This window comes from Hirundo rustica, chromosome Z (genome assembly GCF_015227805.2).
Source record: "Hirundo rustica isolate bHirRus1 chromosome Z, bHirRus1.pri.v3, whole genome shotgun sequence".
Taxonomy (NCBI): Eukaryota; Metazoa; Chordata; class Aves; order Passeriformes; family Hirundinidae; genus Hirundo; species Hirundo rustica.
In genome coordinates, this window is record NC_053488.1 from 161,244 (window position 1) to 187,269 (window position 26,026).

Genomic DNA, 26,026 nt, shown 5'->3' on the forward strand with positions numbered 1-26,026 from the left:
CAGGTGTCTGTGCAATGCCCAGTGTTCCCTCAGGGAAAAGGGACTTACAGTGACGCTGTTGACGTTCTGGAATTTGACATAGCGGAGCTGGATGATCCCATCCTCCTTGATGTCCTCCGGGCCCAGCTCCAGGGCCTGGGTGGGTTCGCTGCGCTCTGCCTCCTCGAAGTCCATCGAGCGCGGGAGGTTGATGAAGATCTTGATGTATTTTGGCCCTTGCCCTGGGATAAAAGAGAGGGATGTGATTCCCTGTGTGCATTACAGAATCCCAGATCGTTTTGAAATTGTTTGTCATTGTACAACATGAAAAGAATGAGGTGAGAGCTTCAGTGGCTCTCACTTCAGCCTGGAATTACATCTAGTGTCTCTTTGCAGAGTATCAGACCATAGTCATATTTGTGCATCAAACTACAATAAATAGTTACATTTGTGTATCAAGCTATAATAAATACGTTTATCTGTGTATCAATCTTTGCCTACCAATCGATAATAAATGATTCTATCTGCACCACTCACCATTGTCTGGCCCCTGAAGTTTCATGGAGTAAAGCTTGACAGGCTGACTAAAAGCTACCGTGATAAGGAGCTGCGGAGGGAAAAAAACCACAATTACACCCCGGTGTTTTCATCTGAAACCCACTGAGCACAGGAAACGGGGATAAGGGGCTCTGGGACGCTCTGGTGCGGACACCTCCACACGCTGTGACCCCTTTCTATCCCAGCAAACGCTGCCGTGCCGGGGAATCCTCAGCATGGCAAGCGCCGACGCCGCGAGCCGCGTACCCCGGGCGCTCTCCCCGCACCCAGAGCTCCCGCGGGAGAGCTCTGTACCTGCTCGTCGCAGTCGGACTCCAGGTAGGAGGAATCCTTGCGCAGGCAGTTCTCGAAGCCGTGCTCGTCGCTCTCGTTGAGGCACTCGCAGCCGGCCTTGTTAATGAAGGGCAGCAGGTCCATCTGGGGACAGAGAGCGCAGCCGGGATGAGCGGGGGACGGGGAGCGGGGACACACGCACAGCCTCGGGTGGATCTGTGCTTTCCCGGCGCTCCAGGGCATCGAAACAGGGAGTTCTTGAGGAGTTACGGATAAATCAGGCCAGCATCAGCAGGAATTAAATCCTGCGTGCCGCTCGGGGCAGGCACGTCACCGTTCCCAAGTACTCCTGTGCCACCCTGTTTGGGTTTTGTTCTTTTACGGGCACGGAGAAACACAAAATGGACACCCTTTAGGAGCACCCACCCGGGGAATGTTAGGAAAAGGAAAAATGAGACTTCCCTCACTTTATGAAATGTTTGGGATGACTGAGAAGGAAAAGGTTTATCGTGGCACACAAAATTAATTTTAATGACCAGGGAGATTTTTCATTCCTAATAAACATGTATATGTCAGTATTTTAATTTTTTTCTGGAAACGAAAGCCCGGACAAGTGATTTCCTTGGGCAGCTTTGCCTAAAATCCAATTATTTGCCATAAAGCGCATTTGAAAACCAGGGGTTTTGAACACCCGAGCTACACAAACATTCCAAGAAAACTCTGGGGAGATACATACGTATCCTTTGGGGATGTCCGTGTCTTCGCTGTTGCCGGGGTCGTTCTCCAGGTGCTGTTTGATTTTGTCTTCCAAGCCCACGGCATCTGCTCCCTGGTACTGGTCGATGCGCACTTTGTTCCGGAAGAACAGGAACGTGGGGGTGGCCGAGATGTTGTTGGTGGCAGCCGTGCCCTGGGAGCAGAAACGAGTCCCTGTTCACTGCTTTAGGTCCGTGCACTGCCAACAAACCCAGCTATGGAGACTTTGCCTCTTTACTTCGAGAACTGCAGCGATGTTTGGCTGGGAGGCTGGGTTTAATTCCCACTAGCACTGCGTTCGGTATCTCTTACTTTAGCAGTACAGCAGGGGCTGAGAATGAATTCCTGAACGAATTCACGTGCTCCAAAGGAAGGGCAGCACAGCTGATCCCCGAGAGGGGTTTTGCTCTCGCTCCCAGCGGTTGCTCGCAGCTCCCCAGTCCCCCACTCCCAGCCCCTTCCCTGGCAGTGGGATTTGGGAGCACAGACCTGGCACTGGTGCACGTCCACCTCCAGGAACGTCGCCTGCGGGTATTTGTTGCTCAGGGCGTTGAAGGCGGGCGCGATCCTCAAGCAAGGGCCACACCTGAGGGAAAAGCGACACTTCCACTCAGTTCCCTATTTCTTTTATTTTTCAATGCCTGCCCAAACAGAACCAGAACATTCCTGCTCTTCCCTGGCGTAAAAAACACCTCTTTACCTGGCTGCACAATGAAAGATGACATGAAGGAATCTGCACTTTATTGTCTTTACTTGCAGCATTTTTACCACAGTCCTGCTGTGGTAAAATCAAAGGAGGGCAAAATCAGCAAAAAAAAAAAAAAGTGAACAAAAAACTCTCATCGTTAGTCCGTGTTACCTCCTGGGGAAAAAAATTATATTTACACATAACTTAAATATTTAATGGTCAACATGTATCAAAGCTTCGGGGATCATAAAATTCTTTGCACGACAAATTCCATTTACACCTGTAACACTTATTCCCATATTCATTTGGCCCTGGGAGGACAGAGCCGGTTTCTTTTGTTTTAACTGCATTGCCTTGGCTGAAAATGTGTATTTTTCACTTATTCTGTGTCAGCAAAAAGGTAGGAAGTGCTCAGCGGCACCAATTCCTGTAAAGGGAGTTTCTCACTGGGAAGGAGAAATGCAAAGTGAAATTAAAACACCCCTCACAACTACGAGGCAGCAGCCAGAGAATAATGAAGTGCCCGATGAAACCCCCGAGATTTTCACTATTCTCCCCGATTTCACAGATTAACGGGAATAATTCAGATGTTGAGGTTTCTTTGGTGACAAATTCATCCCGGTTCCACCACACTTGCACCACCCTGCTGAGGAGGGGAAAGGGGATAATCCACTTGCCCTGGGCAAATGGGGTGCGGATCCAGCTAAGTTTTATGGGGGCAAAGGATGTTTTTCCAAGTTTTTAGGTGTTTTTAGTGTTGTTCGTGCCTTGTTTCCATCACTTGCCTGCCCTTTAACGGGGCTTTAAACCAGCGCAGCCCTCGCTCCCTCCGAGCGCCGGAGGGCTGGCAGGTCCGCAGGGCAGCGGGATCGGCGGGAAAAAATGGGAATTTATTCCAGGACCTGGGACACACGGTGTCGAAAATAACACAGCCGTGACCACACTGCCGCGTTACGGAGCAAATCGCGCCGGGAAACCGCGCTCGGAGCCCCGAATAGAAACACGGCAACACCAGAGCCCATCCCGGGAGCGGCGCGCAGGGAGCCGCATCCCGCCCTCACTCACCCCCTCATGGTGAACTTCACTACGGCCAGGCGGGAGCCGGCGGCGCTCAGCTCGGGCTGGAACTCGGTGTCGTTGGCGATCACCTTCACGCCCGCCATGGCCGCGGGCCCCGGTGGCGGTGCCGGGTGCGATGTGCAGCGTCACGGCGGGCAGGACGCCCGGCATGCACCGCTGGGACGGGCGCAGGCGCGGCCGCCCCTCTCCGCTCCGCTCCCGCCCGGCCGCCGCCCGCCATCTTGGGGCAGGGCAGCGCGCGCCCGAGTGACGCCGCCGGCGGCCATTTTGGGTAGGGGAGGAAGGGAAAGTACGGAGGGGGCCGGCGGCCACAATGGGAACGGGCAGCGCGTGAACGAGCGATGCCGCCGGCGGCCGTTTAAGGAACGGGCAGCGCGGCAAGTCCGTGCAGGGAGAAGCGCCTGACAATTTTAACATAAAAATTTAGCACCAGTTTCGTCACTGACCCGTTTAATGGGGACGTTATGGGGGTGACCCTTCTGTCTTGCAGGCAGAACTGATGTCAATTTTTGTCACCTTACTTAAATAATGTTTTTTAACAAAACCAAGCTGTCGCGAAACCGAAAAGAATTCTGAAATAAAAGCTGAAGCAAAACAGGGGCAAATATTCTACGAGTGAACTTTCGCTTTTCACAGGGGCAAATAAGAGATTAATAAATGCTTGTCATAACCACAACATAAAACCGAAGTTAAACACAGGACTTTCTCTGACCCCCACTCGCAGTATCATTTCCGACAACTTCCCAACGTACTTTATAACACAGCATAATAAACGTCACTTCAAGACGTCTCACATTTACGCTTTTTCTGCTAAAAACCAGGAATATCCCCGGCATTCTGATGTAATTTTAAAGCCTTACAGTATTCGGTAATGAAGTAAGCAAGCAAGCAATCACCGGCTCCGTGCCCGCCCTCAGCGGAACCCAGCAGTTTCCACGGCGGCGGCCCCTGCCGTCAAGCGCGCCGGTCGGCGCTTTGCGCCAGTGTCGCGGCCGGCGGTGTCATCCGGCCGCTGCCGCACCGAGCGCGGCGGGGCCGCGGTGCCCGGGACACGTGAGGCCCGGAAAAGGGACCGGCACCGGCACCGGCACCGAACAGGTACGACCGGGGACGGGAGAACGGCGCGCTCACAGCGGGAGCGGGGCGGGGCGGTGAGCCCCCGGCTCTCGGCAGGCCCCCGCAGCAGCCGCAGCGGGAGTGCTGGGGAGGCTGCGGCACCGGGAGGAGCAGGGACGCGGGCACTCGGGAATCCCGAGGCTCGGCTGGCCGGGAGCCCAGGGATCCCGGGACACCGGGAGCGGCCCCACGCTGTTAACGGAGCGGGATTTGAGGTTTTAATTTCGTCAGGTTTCACCTCAAAACGAGCGGCGGGTTATTAATGCATGGGGGTTTCAATCTCTGCTAACCTGAGGACATTGATCCTCTTAGGGGGCTTAAATGCTTTTTAATGCCAATTTTTTGCTGCCTCGCGGTCTTTCCCGGTTTTATTTCCCTTTCCTGCCCCAGACACGGGCGCCCAGGGATGGGGTTTGGAGTTCTCCAGCTGCTTTGGATAACTGTCCTTTGTGCCATTTTGAAGCAGGAAAAATAACTATGAGTTCAGTGTGTCATCAAATTAAGCACCAGGAAAAACTGCAAGTGGCTTCCAGAGGTGTTAATTAATTCCAATCTCGTGTCCCAGATTTGCATTTCCTTCTCTGTCTTGGTTTGGAACCTCCTGCGTACCCAGAAAAAGCGTTTTCGTTGTATTCTCACTCCCTCAGTGGTCCCTTTTTTATTCTATTTGGGTTTTTTTTCTGGCTGTGAGGATGCATTTTGTGGATTTCTGGGTAGGTGTTGAGTGGAAATTTGGATACAGCATTTAATACCTTGTGCTTGAAAAATCAGTGTAGTGGTTTTACTGAAATAGGAATTGATCCCGGATTATTAAATGTGCCTAAATCCCACCTTTAAGCGGAGCAGTTCAGAGAGTCACTGGATTATTCTGTCGGGTTAACCCATTATTTAACTTTTTTTGTTGTTCATTTCCTCATTGAAATAACCGCTTTCTGTTTAAATATTTTAAAAATCCTGGGTTTGGAAAGGCGTTTTTCCACACCCCACGTTCGTTCTGTTTGTTGTACAGTATTGCTGCGTGCGTTCCCACATCCCTGCCCTTCTTGCATGTGTAAGATTAGAATTATTCCTATACCATTTATTTATTATTATTATTATTATTTGCAAAGCTTTATGTTAGAAAATTGAAAGGGGAGGAATTAAATACCAGGCTGGTTAGATACGTGTGTATATCCCTACGTACGTGGAATAACAGAATAATCTGCTTTATTGTGCTTTGGGAAGAGAAGCAGGATTTTGGCACTTGTGGAAGCGATGGAGGCGGATTTACCCCGTGGAGGCAGAATTGTGAACAGGAAGACCTTTGCTCGTCCATCTGCCACTTCCAAGTTCCCTTTTCTGCAGGAAATTGTGGGTTTTGGGGAGCTCTGAGTGGCTGCGGTGTAGGGGTTGCTGTGGAATGATTCCCTGCCTGCTTTTGGGCCCGTCTGGCACTGGGACAGTGTTGATTTGCTCCTGTACTTTGTCATCACTGATGTCAAAAAAAATGGAACTATTGATTGTATTCAGACAAAAAGGGATTTTGGTGCTGGCAGGGGCTGCAGCTGGTGTTTGCCCGGGCTAAGCTCTGGAATCCAGATTCCTGGGGAATTAAAATGTGGCTTTTGCTGAAAAGGAAGTTTTTTATGAAGGCCTTGCGCTGCCGTAGCCGAAAACTGGAAGGACAGAGGTAGTTTTTCTTTTTCCTCCCTCTCCCAGAGCCTTGGCTATGAAATATTCTGAGGGCTGTGTTTGAAATGGGGCTGTCAGGGGATTGGAAATGTGTTTTCTGCATGGAAAATCTGGACTCCCTTAGGTTAGTTATGTGCTGATGCTCTTGTATGTTTATTACCCTCCTATATGTTCCTTTTGAGAATTCCCGTTATTCGGAGTGCTGTGGGTTTGGAAGCGTTCGGAAGTAGCTGCAAGTGCAGCATCATGAAATGCAGGATCTCTGTGCCCCGGTAGGGGAGTTTCTGTATTTATTTAAAAACGCAGCTGTTTTTGACAGCCACGTGAATGCTGTGACTCGTTCATGTCATGGGCTTGGGCAGTAAGGGAGTGGGAAGGGGGTTTTGTGTCGCTTGCTGGAATTTTTCAGCTCTGGTTTCGTCATTTTTGGTTTGTTTCCTCACGAAAATTGTGTGGGTATTTGTTTGCTATGGGTGGTTTTGTTCTTGTTGTTGGTATTTGCATTTTGTTCTGTTGCATCTGGACGCTTTATTCCTGCCTTTATTCCATTTTTATGATGATTTCCCTGAGAATCAAGCCTGGTTTAATTGCAGCTCTTTGTTTGTCACCGTGTTGTTTAAAATGCTGAATTAATTTCTCTTTCTGTATTGTGATGGTCCAGACAGAGCAATTGATCCAGCATTGCATAACAATTAACTCTGCAGGGCCAGGTGTGGTTTGCAGGGTGGTGAAAGAGTGGATTTTCGGTCTGTATTGATCCTGATCGTAAGTTTTGAGCTCTTAATTAAATAGCTTTTAATGAAGATGGGCCGGTGGGCTGCCAGGAATGAGCTGCATTACTGGGAAGGGTCACTGGATGCGATATGACTGATTTTGCGAGGTGGATTTTGTGGAAACCCCACAATTGATCCCTGACTTGTCAGGAGCCTCCCGGGAGCCGCGTGTAATCCTTAGCCATTCATTATCCTGCCCTTGCTCCCTCCCTTCCCCCTTTTTTTCCATTTGTGTTCCAGTTCTCTGGCTGCAGAGGGTGGCAGCGCTCATCAAATGGAATAGCAGCTCCTGTGGTTTTCAGTGGCTGAGAAATGACAGGAATTTCTGTCGGAGTAGATCGGGGCGCTGGCACAGGTGGTGCAGGGACATCTTCCACCCCCCAGGTTGCTCCAAGCCCCTTGGACACTTCCAGGATGGACAGGGCTGGAAAACCTCCCCGTTGCTGCTGGTTTGCCTGTTGGTTCCTTGTATCCATCCCAGGGATACCCGTGGTTATCCCAGCAGAAAGTGGAGTTGGGAACCTCACTCATATTCAGGCTGACCTTTTTTTTTTTCTTTTTTTTTTCTGTCATAATTCAGATTTATTCCCTCTCAAGTGCTGGGAAACAGGTTTACAGACCTGTGAAAAATGCAAGTATTGCTGGGTGCCTCAAGGTAGAACAATGTGTATGTGGCTATTAAAAAAAAAAAAAACAGGAAAACACTCATATTTTAAAACCTGTTTTGGTGTGTTCATGCTCCTCTAAATCAGAGCTCTGGTTTGAGCTGGGGTGAGTTCAGTGCCTAATCCTTCACTGGGTAATCCACAAGGAGTGTTTGGTTATTTATTTAACGTGACCTTTTCATCGATAAGAAAACCTCAGTTCTAAAAGCATGGAAGTGCTTAGCAGGCTGGGAATGTTGCTACCACAAACAGAGGGTTGTTGTGGGGTTTAAATCTTGTGCAAATCCAAGTGGGTTTTATTGCCACAACTTGAGTTTCTATTCCCAGTCACTGAGACCATTTTGGCCTGGGGACAATTGAGATTCTGCTGTGTTTTTTGTGTCAATACGTTCGGAAGAGCCGAAACGTTGCTGTAAAGATAGCACTGGACCTGTTTCCTGCTGGAGAGTGGCCAGGATCCAGTTTATCAGTGGATTATACAAGGTTGATTTCACCTAAGGCAGGATATTCCATATTCCAACATGAATGTCTTTGTAGCAGGGGCATAATAACATCAGGGATATAAAAACAGCTTTCAGCCTCGGGGCTTAAAACATTTTTTACACCAAAATTACTCTAAAAAGTGGGATTTGGGCAAAAATCCTTGTGTGCGCAGAGATGTGTGGTTTGGCCCCTACCTTTTGCTCCCCTCCCTCTTGGTTTGAAGGATAATATTTTGGATTTTGGGAGACTGCAGCCACCCTGACCCCTCCCAAAGTAAATAAACAGCATAATTGCCTCATACCTGTGGGGTCATGTCCGTCTGTCCATCTGCTGCACCCCATCTGCTGCATTCTGGGACTCCCCCAAATGTGAGGGGGAAAAGGGCAGGAAAAACATGAGAGGAAAAGGGGAGGGAAAAACATGAGGGGACAAAATGGCAGAGACAGGAGGGAGCAAGACGGTGGAGACATGAGGGGAAAAGGCAGCAGAAGCAGGAGCGAAGGGAGCAGCCCGGGCCGTTGCTGATGTTGCTGTGCTGTCGCGGTTCCAGGCGCTCGGTGGCCATGGCCGGGAACAGCCTGGTGCTGCCCATCGTGCTGTGGGGCCGGCGCGCCCCCACGCACTGCGTGTCCTCCCTGCTGCTCGTGGACGGCTCCGTCATCGTCACCGGCTGCCACGACGGGCAGATCTGCCTCTGGGACCTGGGTCCTGACCTGCAGGTAATGGATGCAGAGTTCACATTCATTCCCAGCGCCCGGGAGTGCAGCCTGTCCTCCCTCTCCTAATGCCTGGGTGGCTGCTCTGCCCCTCCCTTCCCTTCCCTTCCCTTCCCTTCCCTTCCCTTCCCTTCCCTTCCCTTCCCTTCCCTTCCCTTCCCTTCCCTTCCCTTCCCTTCCCTTCCCTTCCCACAGCGCTGTTCCAGCTTACAAAGAGGTGTTTGGGCTCTTGGACCTTGTTGTTGCTCCTGTCGGAAGTTTGGTTTTAACTCATTCCTGCTCTAAATCAGTTACTTTCTAGCTGAGCTGCTTAATATTGCGTGGTGAAAAGGAATTCCTTCCCAATATCCCAACCGGCAGTAGAAAGCCATTCCCCTTTTTCTTGGCACTCCATTCCCTGTCCCAAGTCCCTCTCCAGCTCTCTTTTTTAGGCACTGGAATGGGCTCTGGGGTCTCCCCTTATTTATGGATATACAGGAACTGGGGAAAGCTCTTAATGTGCAGCACAATCTTTTTCATTCAGCCAAACTCAATTTAAATTGAATTGAGCCAAAATCAGCTCCTGATCTGTAAATATGGAGAGGAATTCGCAAAATGTGTTTTCCCCCCAAATTCTCATTCCTGTGTGAAGTAGAAAGTCTTCCAAGATGATCCATCCACTGCTGGTGCTAATTAAATGTGTATGCACATATTAATGGATGTATAACACGTGAGGTGGAAGGCTGGGATATGGATATTGTGGTCATCTGTGTGATTTTGGCTCCCTGTTTTCTCTCCCTGATCCCAGATCAATCCCAGAGCTCTGCTCTTTGGTCATACAGCCTCAGTTACTTGTTTATCCAAGGCCTCAGCTTCCAGTGAAAAGCAGTATATAGTGAGTGCATCAGAGAGTGGGTGAGTTTCCAAGTGTTTATTGATGTGCAGAACTGCAGTGATGGGAATTTGTCCCCAGTTTGTCCATATATTCACCGCTGTGTTTGATTTTTATCCTCAAGAAAAAAAAAATCCTCAGCAAATATGTTATAATTTTTGCTTGGTTTTGTTTATTAATCATGGAGCAGCAGTTTAGAGGTAGAAGCAGGAAGGATTTCTTGTGCTATTGATATCCAAATAGATGGAGGTTTTTTTTTTTTTTTTTTTAATTCAGAAAAGGTAGGGAATGATTTGTCTAAATAGCCTTTTACAAGGAATTTGAGGGGATTTTGTGTCAAAATTTAGAATCTCTACCTTGGGCTGATTTCAGGGCTAGCTAATCTCTTCCCATTGGGTTTAAAATAAGAATGTGTTTTCATCGGGAATTTATCTATCTGATGGGAAGGAGAAAGCGCCTCACAGATTCCATTCTGATTAAACTGGAATATAAAGTTTTAATTAAAGAGTACTGTAAAGGGGGTGATAGCTGCTGGTTTGAACTCCTGTGGGTTCTGTAATTTATCCTCACAGGGAGCAGGAGGTTGTGTGGATTTAGGAGGGCTGGAAAGTCCAGTCCATTTTGAGTTTCTCTGAATACACTTGGTGCAATCCCTAAGAGATGGTTCAGAGGAAGCTCCTCCCGATGCGGGGGGTTTCAAGCGCTTGGCAGCCTGGCGTGTTTTCCACGGGGATTTCCTGTGCTTTAGGGAGATGTGCCTGTGGGATGTGAACGATGGCAGGTGCATCGAGTTCACCAAGCTGGCCTGCGCGCACACGGGCATCCAGGTGAGGGCTGGGGCGTGGCACAGCGGGAAGTGTCCTCCTGCAGGCAGCAGGAAGGGTCTGGGAGGTGAGGGAATCCTGCCTGGATCCTAATTCCTGTCTGCTCCCATCTCTGCAGTTCTATCAGTTCACGGTGGGCACGCAGCGGGAAGGGAGACTCCTGTGCCACGGGCATTATCCTGAAATTCTGGTCGTGGATGCAACCAGCCTTGAAGTTCTTTATTCTTTGATCTCCAAGATCTCTCCTGACTGGATCAGCTCCATGACCATCATCCGCTCCAACAGGACACAAGGTGATTATTTCCTGTGGCAGGGACACCTTCCACTGTGCCCATCCAGCCTGGCCTTGGACACTTCCAGGGATCCAGGGGAATCCTGCTCCCCCGAGCACGGACTGGGTTTGTTCTGCTCGTGGGTGTTCATTTGGTGGGCTTTCATTTCTGGCGGACGAGTGTGGTCTTGTGGAGCCTGGAATTCCTGAGAGATTTGGGGAGCACGGAGGAGAAAATCCTGACTAAAGGGCTTCTCTCTTGAGTTAAGGCAGTTCTGAACCGGGCATTCCCAAAATCCCGGGGTGGGAAAGCTCAGCTCTTCCCCCCACAGCAAATAAATGGCTGGAACACCTGGAAATGAGCTCTGGTACAGAGAGATTCCTGCTAATGCCTTTCGTTTATTCATTGTTCCACAACCCTCTTCCCAAATAAACATTCCATTGGGCAGCGGAGGCTCCCGGGATGCTGGGATCAGGTTTTCCTTTGCGCTCAGGTGCGCACAGGCGAGGAGGCCCTCGTGCCTCAGCCCCGTTTTTGTGTTCCCAGAGGACACCGTGGTGGCCGTGTCCGTGACTGGCATCCTCAAAGTGTGGATCATCACCTCAGAAGTCAGCCGGCTGCAGGTAGGGCAGAGCCTGCTGGGTTAGTGATGATGCTTCCAGTGGGATGGAGGCTTCTGCTCCCCGTGTTCTTTTTCCTCTTTGCCGGTGGAAAATCGACTGGCTGAATTTTTCTGTACTGATTTAAGTGGCCGTCAGAATTCCTGATACTTCTCAGAGGACTGATTTCCAGATTAGGTGCAAGATTATGTCCGGTTTTTCCAAATCTGTTTTTTATTTGTACCGTGTAGCCGTTTGGGTTAATACTTTGCTGAGCAGACCGTACAGTTTTTAGGAATATTCATTACTGGGGATTATGTCCAGCTCCCTGTTACTTGGCATTTCCTGGGTAATAATGAATAAAAGTCTTAAAGGAGATTTGCCCCAGGTCTCAGAGCTGTGGTAAATCGGAGGTTTTCCTCACAGAAACCTCTTGTAAAAGATGTTTCTCAACTAAGGAAAAATCACCTTCTCCTTAGGAGTGATAGCTGCTTCATTCCAGCTTCCTGCCTGCTGCAAGGTCAGCACCACTAATCTGTCCTGCTGGGCAGTCTGGGAGATTTAAGTGCCCAAAGAGGACACCACGTGTTCCTGCAGATCAGCTTAGGAGGGGGAACGGAGCAGAACCTGCTCCCAGGGTTTGGGTTTTCCATGGAAATCGGCTGTCTGGCACCCGGAGAAGTGCCCCAGTGGTTTTCCCTGGGCTCTGGCATGGCCCTGAGCTGAGCTGGAGCAGGGAGCAGTGGGTTGAGTGCTGGTTGTGTTTGCTTTAGGACACCACGCCGGTGTTTGAGGAGGAGTCCAAGCCCATCTACTGCGAGAACTGCCAGAGCATTTCCTTCTGCGCCTTCACCCAGCGCTCGCTGCTGGTGGTGTGCTCCAAGTACTGGAGGGTAAGGCCCCTTCCCCCTCAGGAATCCCGATTAAACCACAGGAAAACGTTCAGGGGAAGATGCTCCAGGTCTCTTCAGTGTGCCTCTATTACACGTTCCATGTATTTCTAGATATTTAATCCAAACCTCTGCCTGGGGTGTGGGTTTGGAACAAGGTGCCCCTTCAAGTCTTTTCCAACCGAAACCATTCCGTGGTCCTGTGATACTCAAAATCAGCTGCTGCCTGGGCATTTTAATGTGTAGTTAACTGGTTCATAACAGCAGACTCTGCTTCCTGTTTCCTCCCAGGTTTTCGATGCTGGAGATTATTCCCTCTTATGCTCCGTGCCCAGTGAAAATGAGCAGACCTGGACTGGCGGGGACTTTGTGGCAGCTGATAAAGTGGTTGTATGGACAGAGGATGGACAAAGTTTCATCTATAACTTACCAGCCAGGTACTCAACAAAAGACAATTTATTTAATTTTCTTAAATTTTATTTGATTTTTGATTAATTTGAATGGAACCGAATGAATTGAAATATGGGTCCAGTAAGGGAAGACATGTAAATACAAAACTGTGAAATTAATTTGGCACCAAAGAGGTTGAAAATTACAAGAGTAATATCAAATACTTCTTTCTGATGTCTTCATGGTGTGCAGATGTGTTTGCTCTGGGTAGAGATAGTGATTTATCCTGAATATTCCCACGTAAATCGAGTGGGAGCTCCTTCCTTGCCTTGGTGTGCTTGGAGCATGAGGGTGGGAGCCGGATCCATGTCCTGCTGTAGGAATTGCTCTTTAAACACGAGGAATTTTCCTCCTGTCGTTGTTCTTACACCCAGCTGCCTCCCAGCCAGTGATTCGTTCCGCAGGGATGTGGGGAAAGCGGTGGAAAGCGCGATCCCGCCTTTGCTGCACAGCGTGTTGGACAGAGCAGAGAAGCAGGTACATCTCTTCCTCTGCAGCGTTTCAGGCTTCGGTCCTGCTTTCAGAAGCAGGAACTGGGAGCTGAGCACGAGCTTTGTGCGTGCTCTGAGGTCCTTCCTCATTTTCCCCACAGCTGCTCATATGTCCTCCAGTGACTCGGTTCTTCTGTGGCCAGAGAGAGTTTTCCTACAGGCTCTTGATCCAGGGAGACTCCTCAGGGAGACTCTGCCTTTGGAGCATTCCTGACGCCCTTGAGCAGCGGGAGGGTGCAAAAGGTAATTAATGATCAGATCCTTGTGGTTTCTGTGTGGTTTTGCTGGGTAAAGCCGTGCTGGTTCTCCCAACAGAAGTTGGGCTTTAATCGTTACCTCCTTGTAGGAGCTGAAGTGTCTTCATCTTAGCAGGTATGCTCCAAATCTTAATTGGTATTATTGTAGTGAATTCATTTCCAGCGGAGAATCCCACGGTGGGTTGGGAGTCACCTTAGACACCCAATTCCAGCACAGAATTCACAGAATCACCAGGTTGGAGAGAACTCCCAGATCATTGAGTCTAACCCAGCCCTTACACCTCAACTAAACCACAGCACCGAGTCTGTTTTTAAACACATCCAGAGATGGTGACTCCATCAGCTCCCCGGGCAGACCATCCCAGTACTTTATCACTCTTTCTGTAAAAAACTCTCTCCTGATACCCAGCCTGTATTTCCTTTGCCTGGAGAAAGAGACCAACCCCAGCTGAGCACAGCCGCCTTTCAGGGAGCTGTGGAGTGTGATAAGGTCACCTCTGAGTCTCCTTTTCTCCAGGATAAACAACCCCAGCTCCCTCAGCCCTTCCTCACGGGGTTTGCGTTCCCAGCCCCTCACCAGCCTCCTTCCCTCCTCTGGATGTGTCTCAACATCCTTCCTAAATTGAGGGGACAGAACTGGACACTGCACTCAGTGTCGATCCTAATCTGGACACAGCACTCAGTGTCCACCCCAAACTGGACCCGGCGCTGGAGGTGCGGCCTCAGCAGTGCCTCCCCCTTTGCGGTTGCCGCGATGCCCGCACCTCGGGCTGACCCTTGCCCTCCTTTCCCCAGGCCTGCGGACGAGCACGTCCATCTCGCTGCAGGAAGCCTTCGACCAGCTGAGCCCCCGTCCCGCGGGCATCATCGACCAGCTGAGCACGGCTCCGCAGGGCAGCGAGCCGCTGCGCGTCACGGCCAGCGTCTACATCCCGGCGCACGGGCGCCTGGTGTGCGGCCGCGAGGACGGCAGCATCGTCATCGTGCCCGCCACGCAGACCGCCATCGTGCAGCTGCTGCAGGGGGAGCACACGCTGCGCCGAGGTACGGGGGGGATTTAAGGTTTAGTATACAGGAATGTGTACGGGGGAATATGGGAGGATTTAAGGTTTAGTATACAGGAATGTATATGTGGAATATGGAGGATTTAAGGTTTAGTATACAGGAATGTATATGGGGAATATGGAGGATTTAAGGCATTGTCCAAGTCCTTCACCTCCTTCATGGTTTTGGGTGTTTTTTTCTAATTGGGTGGAAAAGTTCCGCATTGCAATTACTGGGTTAAAAGTATAAATAATACAGGTGTCACCTCATTATTGGATAGTTTATGCTTAAATAACCTTGGGAGGAGTTAGAGACGCCTCCATTCTCTACCTTGTCAGTCAGAGCTCATGACTTAATTAACAAGAACTAACAAACGCCGAGCCCGAACGCCAAACCGCGGCTCCCGTGTATTAATCCCGGCTCTAACACAGAGAGAAAAGCAGATGTGACCCTCCCACCCGTGGGCACGCGGGTTCCCCGTAGCCTCACCTGCGTAGTTGGGGATGTGGGTTGCAGCAGCAAGAGGCCGTTGGATGTTGAGTGTGTGTTTTCCCTCTCTCTCCCTGTGCTCTCGGCGCTGTGCTCCCGCGCGGCAGGCTGGCCCCCTCACCGGACGCTGCGAGGCCACCGGAACAAGGTGACGTGTTTGCTGTACCCTCACCAGGTCTCGGCCCGCTACGACCAGCGCTACCTCGTCTCCGGTGGCGTGGATTTCTCCGTCATCGTCTGGGACATCTTCTCGGGAGAGATGAAACACATCTTCTGCGTCCACGGCGGAGAGATCAGCCAGCTGCTCGTTCCGCCGGAGAACTGCAGCGTGAGTGCTCCGGGATAACCCTTCCGAGAGCTTCACAAAAAGAGCTGGACTGTTCTGTTGTTTATGTTTTCTTCCCTCACATCTTGGTTAAATAAAGGGTTGAAAACAGGAGCTTTTATATTAAAAATAGCATTCAGAGACAATTTTGCCCCTTGAAACTTAGCTGAATAAATGGAATTTAATGAACAAAGCAACGTCGATTAGAAACCCCGGGGTTTGCTTAGCAAGATGGGGTTTAATACCCATTTTCTCTTTGTGGTGTGCAAAGGGAATTTCTGCCCCGGGGGAATTCTGTTCTCAGTGAGTTTGAACATCCGTAAGTGCCTGAGTTTTGTTCATTGAAGGGGTTTTTGGTCACCCTGCTTGGCCCAAGGGGGGAAAGGTTTTTCACATCACCTCTGCGTTATGACGAAGCTTTTTCTCTTTTTTCCCTTTACCAGGCGAGAGTCCAGCACTGTGTTTGCTCCGTTGCCAGCGATCACTCCGTGGGCCTGCTGAGCCTGAGGGAGAAAAAGTGCATCATGCTGGCATCCCGCCACCTGTTCCCGATCCAGGTGATCAAGTGGAGGCCGTCCGATGACTACCTGGTGGTGGGGTGCTCCGACGGCTCCGTGTACGTCTGGCAGATGGACACCGGTGAGCTCGCACATCCAGCACACCCACCGGTGCTCTGTCTGAGGGGCAGTTCAAACACGCTGTGGCACGTTTATATCTGGGATTTATCGCCCCAGGTGTTCAGTGCAGGGCTGCACCGGGGCGTTCCTGAGCCTCGTGCGCGTTTGGGAATTGCCATCCTTTGAGGTGCTGGCATTCTGGAAGCTGAGAATTTCTGGATGGTTTTTTCTAACTGGGTGAAAAGTTCCGCATTGCAGACCGTCGGTTTTTGGTTACCGGGTTAAAAGTATAAATAATTCAGGAGTTAGCTCACAATTGGACACTTTGTCCTTGAAGAGGCTTTGTAGGGCTGGAGAGGCGTCCATTTTGCACCCTCATTAGCTGGAGCATAGCAGAACTCGGGGCTTGTAAGGCTGCGATAGAGACAAGAGTTAACAATCAGAGCCCTGGTGCTGTTAATCCCAACCTCGGCAGCCGAAGCAGCCAGGACACTCTCGTGCAGGAGCGTTCCCCGGAGCCCAGCTGATAAAACCCAGCGGGTTCCGTGTGTCCCCGGGCTCTTTGGGATGCTGAGCTGTTCCCCTCCTCTGCCACCCCTGCAGGGGCGCTGGACAGGTGCGTGATGGGCATCACGGCCGTGGAGATCCTCAACGCCTGTGACGAGGCCGTCCCGGCCGCCGTGGACGCGCTCAGCCACCCCGCCGTCAACCTCAAGCAGGCCATGACCCGCCGCAGCCTGGCCGCCCTCAAGAACGTGGCCCATCAGAAGCTGCAGACCCTGGCCACCAACCTGCTGGCCTCCGAGGCCTCGGATAAGGTGGGTGCGCTGCGGCGGGAGCCTGTCTTTGCGGAGACGAGATCGGATCCGGGACCTTTCCCATCCTTCAAAACCTAAACACAAAACCTAAACGTGGTTCTCCAAACCCTAAACACAGTTCTCCAAAACCTAAACTTGGTTCTTCCCCTGTTTCTGTTGCTGTCCATGATGGCACTTCAGCGTGTGTCCTACTCTTTGGTTTTATTCAGGCTGAGTTAGAGAATCTGGAGTTGTGGAGTGGTTTAGGCTGGAAAAGCCCTCTAAATCAAGTCCAGTCATTCTCCAGCACTGCCAAGGTCACCGCTGTCCCGTGTCCCCGAGTGCCACATCCACAGGGCTTTAAATCCCCCCTGCCCTGGGTTTGGGCAGCCCGTTCCATGAGGAATTGTTCCCAGAGCTCCCCTGGCACAGCTGGTGGCCAGCAGAGCGCAGCAGAGCTCCGCTCCCAGCTCCTCCCATTTATCCCTTTCCTTTGCCTCGTGCTGTCACCTGCTGTTTGTGAGAAGAGCTCTCCCTTCCTTAGAGCACCACCGGCATTAAAGAAGGTGTGCTCAGGGTCTGTGCTGCTCCTGCTGCTGAGTGCAGGCAGCATTGGGAATGTTGCATTCCTGCCTGCAGCGTTTGCTGTGCGGGCTCCTCGTCCACTGCAGGCGCTGGGAACGAATGAATGGGTGTTAGGGAGAATAATGCTTAAAAACTTGGCTCAGTGTTCTGCTCTCTGGTCTCCTTTCTGACATCCTTCACCTTTTATCCCACAGCACCCTTTTCCCCTTGGGAGGGAGGGAAGGAGGAAGGAGATTCATTCAAGGGGAATGAGCAAGTGGTGCAGGTGTGGGTGAACCTGAGCAGCTTCTTTTGCAATGGCATGTACTGATTCCATAGTTCACCCTGCAAGTATGAAATATTTAACGTGTTTTAAGCTTAATAACAAAAGATGGGAGTTTTGCTGTTCCCATAGGATTCAGGAGAAGGAAGTGTGAACTTGTGGCTCACCTGGGCAGCTCAGTTTAACCTGTAAATTGAGTTTCTGTGGTTTGTGGCTGTGTTTCGAGCTCGGCTCATCCACAGCTTCCCCAACGGGAATCCCAATTTGCCATCTTGTTTTTCCAGGGGAATTTACCCAAGTACTCCCATAACTCCCTGATGGTTCAGGCCATCAAGACCAACTTGACGGACCCAGACATCCACGTGCTGTTCTTCGACGTGGAGGCCCTGATCATCCAGCTGCTGACGGAGGAGGCCTCCCGGCCCAGCGCCGCCCCGGTCTCCCCGGAGAACCTGCAGAAAGCCGCCGGCGCCTCCGACAAGGGCGGCTCCTTCCTCACCGGCAAGCGGGCGGCCGTGCTCTTCCAGCAGGTCAAGGAGACCATCAAGGAGAACATCAAGGAGCACCTCCTCGACGACGAGGACGAGGACGAGGAGGCCGCGAGGCAGAGGAGAGAGGACGGCGACCCGGAATATCGCTCCAGCAAATCCAAACCGCTGACTTTGCTGGAATACAACCTGACCATGGATACGGCCAAGCTCTTCATGTCCTGCCTGCATGCCTGGGGCCTCAACTCCGTGCTGGACGAGCTGTGCCTGGATCGCCTCGGCATGCTGAAGCCGCACTGCTCCGTGTCCTTCGGCCTCCTGTCCCGAGGCGGCCACATGTCTCTGATGCTCCCCGGCTACAACCGGCCGGCGGGCACGGCGGCGGCGGAGGGCCCGGGCAAGGGCACGTACGGAGTGTCGCGGGCCGTCACCACGCAGCACCTGCTGTCCGTCATCTCGCTGGCCAACACGCTGATGAGCATGACCAATGCCACCTTCGTCGGGGAGCACATGAAGAAGGGCCCCAGCAGGTACCGCGGGCGCCGGCCCGGCTTCTGCGCGGCCCCGGAGCGGGGGCGGTTCCCTGGGACGGCTCCCGGGGCCTCGGGGGCCGCAGCTGACCGCTTGTCTCCACGCGTGTTTCGTGTTTAGGCCGCCCAGGCCCGGCACCCCCGAGCTGGCCAAGGCGAAGCCGCCGCCGCCGCCCGCGTCCGGCCCCGCGGTGCAGGGGCAGATCAAACAGGGTAAGGGCGCTTCCTGTGCGTTACTGCAGCTCTGCGCTCCGGGTTTGGCACCTCGATAGCGAGGGGACGGGGAAATGCACCGGAATCGCTCCTTGGCTGGTTGGAGCTCCTCACCTTGGAAAGGAGCGAGCGCCTCCAGCAACAGCAGGCAAAAAACTCTGGAGTGAAGCTTTAGTTTGGGTCTGGGGTGGGTTTGTGCAGCTCTAATTTACGTTTTCAGTGCAAATTCCAAATCTGTGGAAATAGGGGAAAAGCACAAAGAGGCAGCAAAATTCCTGGGTTTCTAATTTCCAGTCAGGCATGGAGTGAAACCGATCCCCCCTGGCTAAAATCATATTTAAAATTACTTGATTTAGACGTGCTTCGGTCTTTTCAAAACATCCCAGTTTCTCTTCCTCTCTCCATGTCCCTCTGCAGCTTCCTGTCTGCCTCTTCCTTCTTTGACAACAAGTTCAATATCATTTTAGAGCTGAACATTATTTTGAGTTGATTGTTATTTTGGGGCCAAGTATTATTTTTAAGTTGAACATTTCAGTTGAAGATCATCCCAGCCTCCTCTTGTTTTCCATTCTCCAGTGATACTAATCCGTTTTTCTGCTGCCGCTCTCCTCACTTCCCTCTTTTTTTTTTTTTTCTCTCTCTTTTATTTCTTCTTCTTTCCTCTGCAAGTTGCTCCTGCTGCTGCTTCCAGCACGGAATCTGGGCACTCTGACACTTCTGCTTTCCATTCCTGTTTCTTAGTCAACGAAGGTATTCCTTCCTCACTTCTCTACTTACTCTTTACTTCAGCTGAAATCCTTCCTCATTGTTATTTTTGTTTGATTTCCAAAGCAGTTCTTCCTTGAGCACCGGGTACCTGGGGTAGGGTTCCCTGAAAAAACAAAACAAAAAAAAGCAGTTTCACACTGCTTAAATCTGGGTTTCGGTGTGGGTGGAGATTTGAACCTAATACTGGATGTAATATTTTTAGTTAAGGAGGATTATAGAATGTCCTGAACACATTGGACACGTGTTTCATAGGATATGGAGCGCTTCACACCCATTTTGACACGCTGTGTTATTTGAACTCCGTGTTTCTGTCCTGGCTTTACCTGCACACACCCTGTGTAGGAATTCACCTGTTATAAAATAAAGATTCAGGTGGAAACTGAGGTGAGCAGGCAAACGGTGCCGGGCTATATTTGCATAACTCTAAATCGGCCCAGAAAAGCCCGTGCGGTCCTGGAGGGGCCGACTGCGAGGGGCTTGCTGTAATTCGTTTCTGAAATGTCACCATCAATCGGTGTTCACTCCTGTGTTTTCCCAGGCTGGAGCCAGCTGGCTGCCATGCACTGCGTGATGCTCCCGGACCTGCTGGGGCTGGAGAAATTCCGCCCTCCTCTCCTGGAGATGCTGGCGCGGCGCTGGCAGGATCGCTGCCTGGAGGTCAGTTCAGCCCTGCTGCTCTTCTCTTTCGGGGGTTGGTGTGTCAGAAACCAGACTATTTCCTAATTAATAAGCGTTTTTTGGCCTGTCAGCTTTTGCTGCTAGTGCTTCTAGGCCAATCATCTAAAAATACCCTCAGTATATCTTCCATCATTCTGGTTTTTCAAGATATCTGCTCTATCCATGAGGTCATTTGAAACTTGTTTCCAGTTCTGTTTCTCTCTCAACAACGCCTCTCCCATCCCCTGGCCTTTCTAAGCAGTGCATTTTCTATCTCAGAGCTTCCAAACTACGTGAGCCTTCAGCCACCCTTTGAGAATTCCTTTACAAATCCATTAAATTTTCCCTTGGCACAAAAAAAACCCAAACCCCCCACACGATTCTTTCCCCGCGGCTCCGGGGACGTTCCCGTGCGGGATTCCGGGGTTGGAGGCTCCCGTGCGGAGTTCCGGGGGCTCCCGGTGCCGCCGAGCCCCGTGAGCTGTGCGTGTGCTGTTCCCTGGCTCCGTGCAGGTGCGGGAGGCGGCGCAGGCGCTGCTGCTGGCCGAGCTGCGCAGGATCGAGCAGGCGGGGCGCAAGGAGACCATCGACACCTGGGCTCCGTACCTGCCCCAGTACATGGACAGCGTCATCTCCCGTAAGGAGCTGCCCCTCGCCGGGGAAACTGGGGCAAACTGGGGGATTTGGGTCTTCCGTGGGTGTTAGGATGGGTTTGAGTTTGAGGGACAGGCAATAATCCACTTTAGCCCCAAAAAGCCAAACAAACGTCGCATTTTGCTGTTCCTACATGAGGTTGTGCCAGGCTGGAGTTGAAGGAGCCCCATGCGAGGCAGGAGTTGAAGGAGTGAGACGGGGTTTAGCTGTGGCAGGGATCAGGGAATTGTTTTCCCCCGATCCCTGATTTGGGGGTGCTGGGTTGTTCCCTGCAGCTGGGGTGACCACGGAAGCCCTTCAGACGGCCACTGCCAGCCCGGATCCCTCAGGAGCAGAACCCAAAGTGCAGGAGGAGGAGCACGACCTGGTGGACGATGACATTGCAGCAGGTGAGCATTCGGGTGGTTGATGTCGTCAGGAGAGTTCATTTGGGTTGTTTTAATGTTATTTTAATGATATTTCAGGCTATTTTCATACATTCGGGGCTCTCGGATCTGCCCACAAGCAACAACACTTCTTCAGAAATAAAGGCTATGAGCTCTTCATAATTCTTTATAATTGCTCCTTAGACAACTGATCCTAGAAGATGTGGTTTGAGGGTACTGCATCCTGAATTTTGGGTTCAGTGGGAATACAGTGAGGTTTGCACTGGGAAAACAGAGGGAAAAATAAGAGTTTTGAGACAACTTCAGCTCAGTTCCTTTCCCTCCTGGTCCCACTAGGATCAGTATTTGCTGATGGGATTGCTGGTGTGTGCTGCTCAATTGGCTCTTCTCCAGCTTGGGCTTCCTCAAAAGCTTCCAGTTATCGAGATCACTTCTTAAAAAGATCATTTGCACCTCAGAACTTAGGGAGAGGGAAACCTTTCAGCTGAGCTGCCTAAGGATTTCACTGGGAATCCCTAATGCACTCCAGTGGCTCTTCAGAAGTTATTTAGAGAATTCGGTCAGTCCTCACATCTCCTTTGAACGCCCAAAAGGCTTTTTTGGGTGGCTAAAACCAGAACAGATGTTTTATTTCATTGATTCACACGTGCACAGCAGTGTTTTCCCCAGCTGGGCATAAATTCTCCTGGCTCCAGCAGTCAGAATTTGGGAATTTGGTGAATGATCCTGTTGGGAAGTTGTTGCTACAGTTTAAATCCAGTTTATTTAAGAGTTACAGATGATTCAAGGCTCTTTATATTGGGATCCTGGTAGCAATAAACAGATCTTAACAAAATTGGGGTTATCGTCCCTTAAGTGTCCCCTGTGAGGGAAATTTTGATGGCTGGAGCTTGAAAACCTGGCTCAGAGGTGCCTGATATTCCCCCTGCGAGCAGCACAGAGTCCATTTTGTCTCTGCTTCTTTTCCCTGGAAGAGGCTGCAGCGTCCTCACCCATTTTGTGTTCCCAGATGTGAAATATCCCCTCATGAAAGGCAACTGCAGGGGGAACGCTCATTTTGTGTGTGGAGAAGCACAGCTTCTACCTGCAATTAAGGAAATTAAGCTGTAATTTCTAATCACGCCTGACAACTGCCAGCACTTTAAAGAGCTCTGCCATTAAATTGCTCCCAGTTTAGAACTCCAGATATTCCAGGGCGCTGACTGTACTGACACAATGTTTTTTTTTTAATTAGAAGTGAGTGACTGGCACTGAATTATTGTGGCAGACAGGATATTTTTAACAGGATTTGATAAGCTGTTAATAAGGATTAATAATTCATGAATAAGAAACTTGGCAGCAAACACAGCAGTCCTACCTGTCCTGGCACTGGAGCGCTGCTTCTTCGGGAAAATGGGATTCCAGCAGGATCATCTGCACTGTGGGTTCAGGTTGATGTTTCCCAGTTTCTGGGCTCCATCCTGGGAATAAGGAAAAGATTGGTGAGAAGTTGTTGTGTCCTGGCTGATATCTGGGTTTGGTTCTCCCTCATCCCAACGGGGAGCTCCTGGATGTCAGAATCCCCAGGCACAGGGAAGGGCTCCTTAGCTCCCCACGCTTTTCCAGGATGGGCTGCTGGGGAGAAATTCCCAAAATTCCTCTTGGTGTCGAATCTTGGCAGGCTCGCAGGGCCCTTCTCTGCTGGGCCAGCTGAGGGAGCTGTGGGTGTAGGAATGGCCCCGCTTCCGAGCGATTCCAGAGGCTTTTAGCAGCAGGAGCTCAGGGATGGGTTTTATAAAAGATTTCCCCGTTTTCCTTGTGGTCCCTGGGATTCCTAGATGCTCTTTTCACCTGGGATTTCTTTGGAGAGACTCTCTCCTTAACCCAAATCTTTACCCAAATCCATCGCTTCCCTCCACCAGTTCAACCTGGAGAACTTTAATCCTTTTATTGTGAGCCGGGCTGCCGTGAGTTTTCCCCCAGAAGTGTGCAAAGCCAATTAAAGGTGGCTGAGAGCTCCGAAGTGTCGTCTCCACCCCGAGCAGGGATTTTTCCAGCTAAAATCCCCACGGGTTTTTTGTGGGGTTTTTTTGTTTTGTTTTTGTCCTTCCGGCGGTGCAGCTTCTGTTTTCCACGCAGACCTGCTGGAGGTTATTCATTTTCTGCCCGTGATAGGGTGATCAAGCGTCCTGTCAGGAAAATGGATCTGCGTGTCAGCCCGTGCCGTGATTAAAGGGAGGCGCGGGGGGAAAACGCCAAATTTGCACGGCCAGATGAGAGGGCTCCTCTGCCAGGCGTTACTGCAGCACAAATCCTGCCCGGCAGTTTCCTGGGGGAGAATCCTTCCCGTTAACTGGGGGCTTCCCCGTGTAACTGAAATAAAAAACACCACCAAAAAAAGAACCCCTGAAGCAAATCAAATATTAAGGAGCTTTCATCCCCCTCTATTTAAGCAGGTTTTTTCCCTATCCAGAGCTCTCCAGGGTGACAGTCGGGATTTTGCTGTATTTGAGGGGTTTGGCTGGTTGGTTTTTAATTTCTCGGCGTTTTGGTAGGTTTGAGGGGATTTTGGGGCAGAAAGTCCTTCCCTCAGTTTGTGAGGCTCGAGCTGTCCCTTTCCAGGTTGCCAACAGAATGCTGTGGATCTTTCCCACCCTGTCCTGGTCGGAATTTCTTGTGGGGTTAACAAAGAGCGATGTCCTGGCAGCAGGAAGGAGCGTTCCCAGTGGAAAACAGTGGATGAGGGCCAGGGAGAGGGGGAGCTTGGGAATTCCCAGAAAGAATTTTTTTGCCATTCCAGGTTGATATGTAAGACTTCTCTTAATACAGATTCTGTTGGCTGGAGAGCTTGAGATTTGCCCATCCCTGGAAGTGTCCAAAGCCAGGTCGGACGGGGCTGAGGGACGAGGTGATCCTTAAAATCCCGAAGGATGCTCCTCGGGGATGTAGGGAAGGGTTAACTGCTGTCATCCCTGGGTGTGGGGGAGCCCCTGCCGTGTGTAATTTCCTCCTGGAAGCAGCACACGTGTTGGCTTTTCCTTTCTTCCCGGCCGGAGTGGGGTCGGGCTCTGGCTATTGATCCGCATCCCACAGCCCTGCTCCAGCATCTGCTGCGCCCCTGCTCCTGGAGAGCTCAGGTCTGCAGCCAGGCCTGTGCTCAGGGAGCCTGGAGCAGGATAAACCATCCTGGAGAGGGGTTTGGGGCTGGTTCAGCCCCGCTCCTGTGTGTCCTGAGCACCTGGAGCAGGATAAACCATCCTGGAGAGGGGTTGGGGGCTGGTTCAGCCCCACTCCTGTGTGTCCTGAGCACCTGGAGCAGAATAAACCATCCTGGAGAGGGGTTGGGGGCTGGTTCAGCCCCACTCCTGTGTGTCCTGAGCACCTGGAGCAGGATAAACAACCCAGGGGTGTCACATCCAGTGGGACACACACAGATGTCACCGAGGCTGTTGCACAATTCCAGCTGTTCCCTTCCCTGCTTTGTTCCAGCCCCTTTTCATCCTTCTTCCTCCAAAGGCAGTCACTATTGATTTTTTTTGCCCTTTTTTTCCCCTCCCTGCCCATTGTTAAGCTTTCCCTTGTTTTCCTCTCCCTTTTGGCCGGCGGGGTTGCCTGACCACAGCTCCTAATGTTTGGTTCGCTTCCTCCTTTTCCTCTGGAGCCCCGTGGAGGTCATTAACAGAGACATTCATTAACCCACCCCTCGTTAATCCACAGGTGATGCCTCCCAACTCTGCACCGGGAAGGGTTAAAAGTTCCTTATTTTTGTAGGATCAGTGGTTGGGAAATTTCCCAGGGTGCTGGAAAATAACACCTAGGGAAGAGTGGACTTGATTGCTTCCAGTAATTTCTTCTAAGATTTGGGGGTTTTGTTCCAGACAGAGAGACCTCCTCTGCTTAGTGCAATTCAGAATCCCTGGGCTGTGTTAAAATAACAGCACGTATTTCGCTTTCAGGTAAAATTCGTGATTCATTAATGGTTTTGTAGGTCGCCTTTTACTGTGTGAAAATATCAGTTTGGTTGTGTGCTGTCACCCCAAAATTTAACAGGAAGCTGGGTGTGCTGACGGATCCCATATACGTAATGCAAAGAACTTACTCTAGAAAATAAACATTTTTTAAATCCAGGAAAAATAGCAACTCATCAACTGGAAGTGAACAAACAGCAGCCCAAACATGGCCAGATAAACTTAGAACCCCGTGGATCTGCTGTCACCGAGCAAACAAACCTGGAAATCAGGGAGTTTTCTGGTGTTTTTTCCCCACCATGAGTTCTTGGCAGGTTTTGAGGCGATACTTTGACTCGTTTTTAGAGCTGAGCGGGATCATCTCCGTGCCCGCAAATCCCGCTGGCGGCAGAGTCGCGCGTCGCCTTCCCTGCTGTTTCGTTTTTCGGTTTGTCCTCTGACATCCCCCCTTCCTTTGGGCTTCTCCCTGTGCTCCAGGCTGCCTGTCGGGCCTCCCCCAGCCCAAGAAGGCGTCCACATCCTACGAGGAGCGGCGCAAGCAGGCCACGGCCATCGTGCTGCTGGGCGTCATCGGTGCCGAGTTCGGCGCCGAGATCGAGCCGCCCAAGCTGCTCGCCCGGCCCCGCAGCTCCAGCCAGATTCCCGAGGGGTTCGGCCTCACCAGCGCTGGATCCAACTATTCCCTGGCCAGGCACACCTGTGAGTATTCCCGGGGGATGCTGAGGGTCCGCGTGGGGGAGAGCGGCGTTCGGGGAGGGGGACGCTCGAGGGATTGCCGCTGGGGTTCTGCCGGGCAAAGCGGAGTGCTGGCGCTGTGATTGTTCCATTCATGCTTGGTTATTTGTCCCGTGG

At 51.2% G+C, this 26,026-nt stretch overlaps 2 protein-coding genes across 3 annotated transcripts in view; one reads left to right on the forward strand and one right to left on the reverse strand.

Moving 5' to 3' along the window:
* Positions 1 to 51: 51 nt before the first annotated feature.
* Positions 52 to 3,482, reverse strand: TXNL1 (thioredoxin like 1; the record flags this gene model as incomplete). The annotated part of the gene is made up of 6 exons (XM_040090303.2): positions 3,320 to 3,482; positions 2,056 to 2,152; positions 1,547 to 1,720; positions 832 to 954; positions 517 to 586; positions 52 to 221 (listed from the first exon to the last, which is right to left on the reverse strand). Coding segments are annotated over exons 1-6 (732 nt in total), but the record flags the coding sequence as incomplete, so codon positions are not given.
* Positions 3,483 to 4,330: 848 nt separating this feature from the next.
* WDR7 (WD repeat domain 7) overlaps positions 4,331 to 26,026 on the forward strand; it is a 38,629-nt gene continuing 16,933 nt past the window's right edge. Inside the window, exons 1-21 of one of the 2 annotated variants that reach the window (XM_040089965.1) lie at positions 4,331 to 4,432; positions 8,593 to 8,761; positions 9,546 to 9,652; positions 10,378 to 10,456; positions 10,572 to 10,746; positions 11,272 to 11,348; positions 12,098 to 12,217; positions 12,506 to 12,651; positions 13,039 to 13,141; positions 13,257 to 13,398; positions 14,208 to 14,456; positions 15,053 to 15,273; positions 15,714 to 15,909; positions 16,491 to 16,705; positions 17,816 to 18,549; positions 18,671 to 18,762; positions 19,432 to 19,512; positions 20,069 to 20,187; positions 20,701 to 20,824; positions 21,117 to 21,230; positions 25,652 to 25,873. In XM_040089965.1, coding sequence (XP_039945899.1) covers positions 8,606 to 8,761; positions 9,546 to 9,652; positions 10,378 to 10,456; positions 10,572 to 10,746; positions 11,272 to 11,348; positions 12,098 to 12,217; positions 12,506 to 12,651; positions 13,039 to 13,141; positions 13,257 to 13,398; positions 14,208 to 14,456; positions 15,053 to 15,273; positions 15,714 to 15,909; positions 16,491 to 16,705; positions 17,816 to 18,549; positions 18,671 to 18,762; positions 19,432 to 19,512; positions 20,069 to 20,187; positions 20,701 to 20,824; positions 21,117 to 21,230; positions 25,652 to 25,873 — 3,472 coding nt within the window. In that variant the 5' untranslated portion in view covers positions 4,331 to 4,432; positions 8,593 to 8,605. The remainder of the gene's footprint in view (positions 4,433 to 8,592; positions 8,762 to 9,545; positions 9,653 to 10,377; positions 10,457 to 10,571; positions 10,747 to 11,271; positions 11,349 to 12,097; positions 12,218 to 12,505; positions 12,652 to 13,038; positions 13,142 to 13,256; positions 13,399 to 14,207; positions 14,457 to 15,052; positions 15,274 to 15,713; positions 15,910 to 16,490; positions 16,706 to 17,815; positions 18,550 to 18,670; positions 18,763 to 19,431; positions 19,513 to 20,068; positions 20,188 to 20,700; positions 20,825 to 21,116; positions 21,231 to 25,651; positions 25,874 to 26,026) is intronic. The other variant, XM_040089966.1, reaches the window with a different exon arrangement.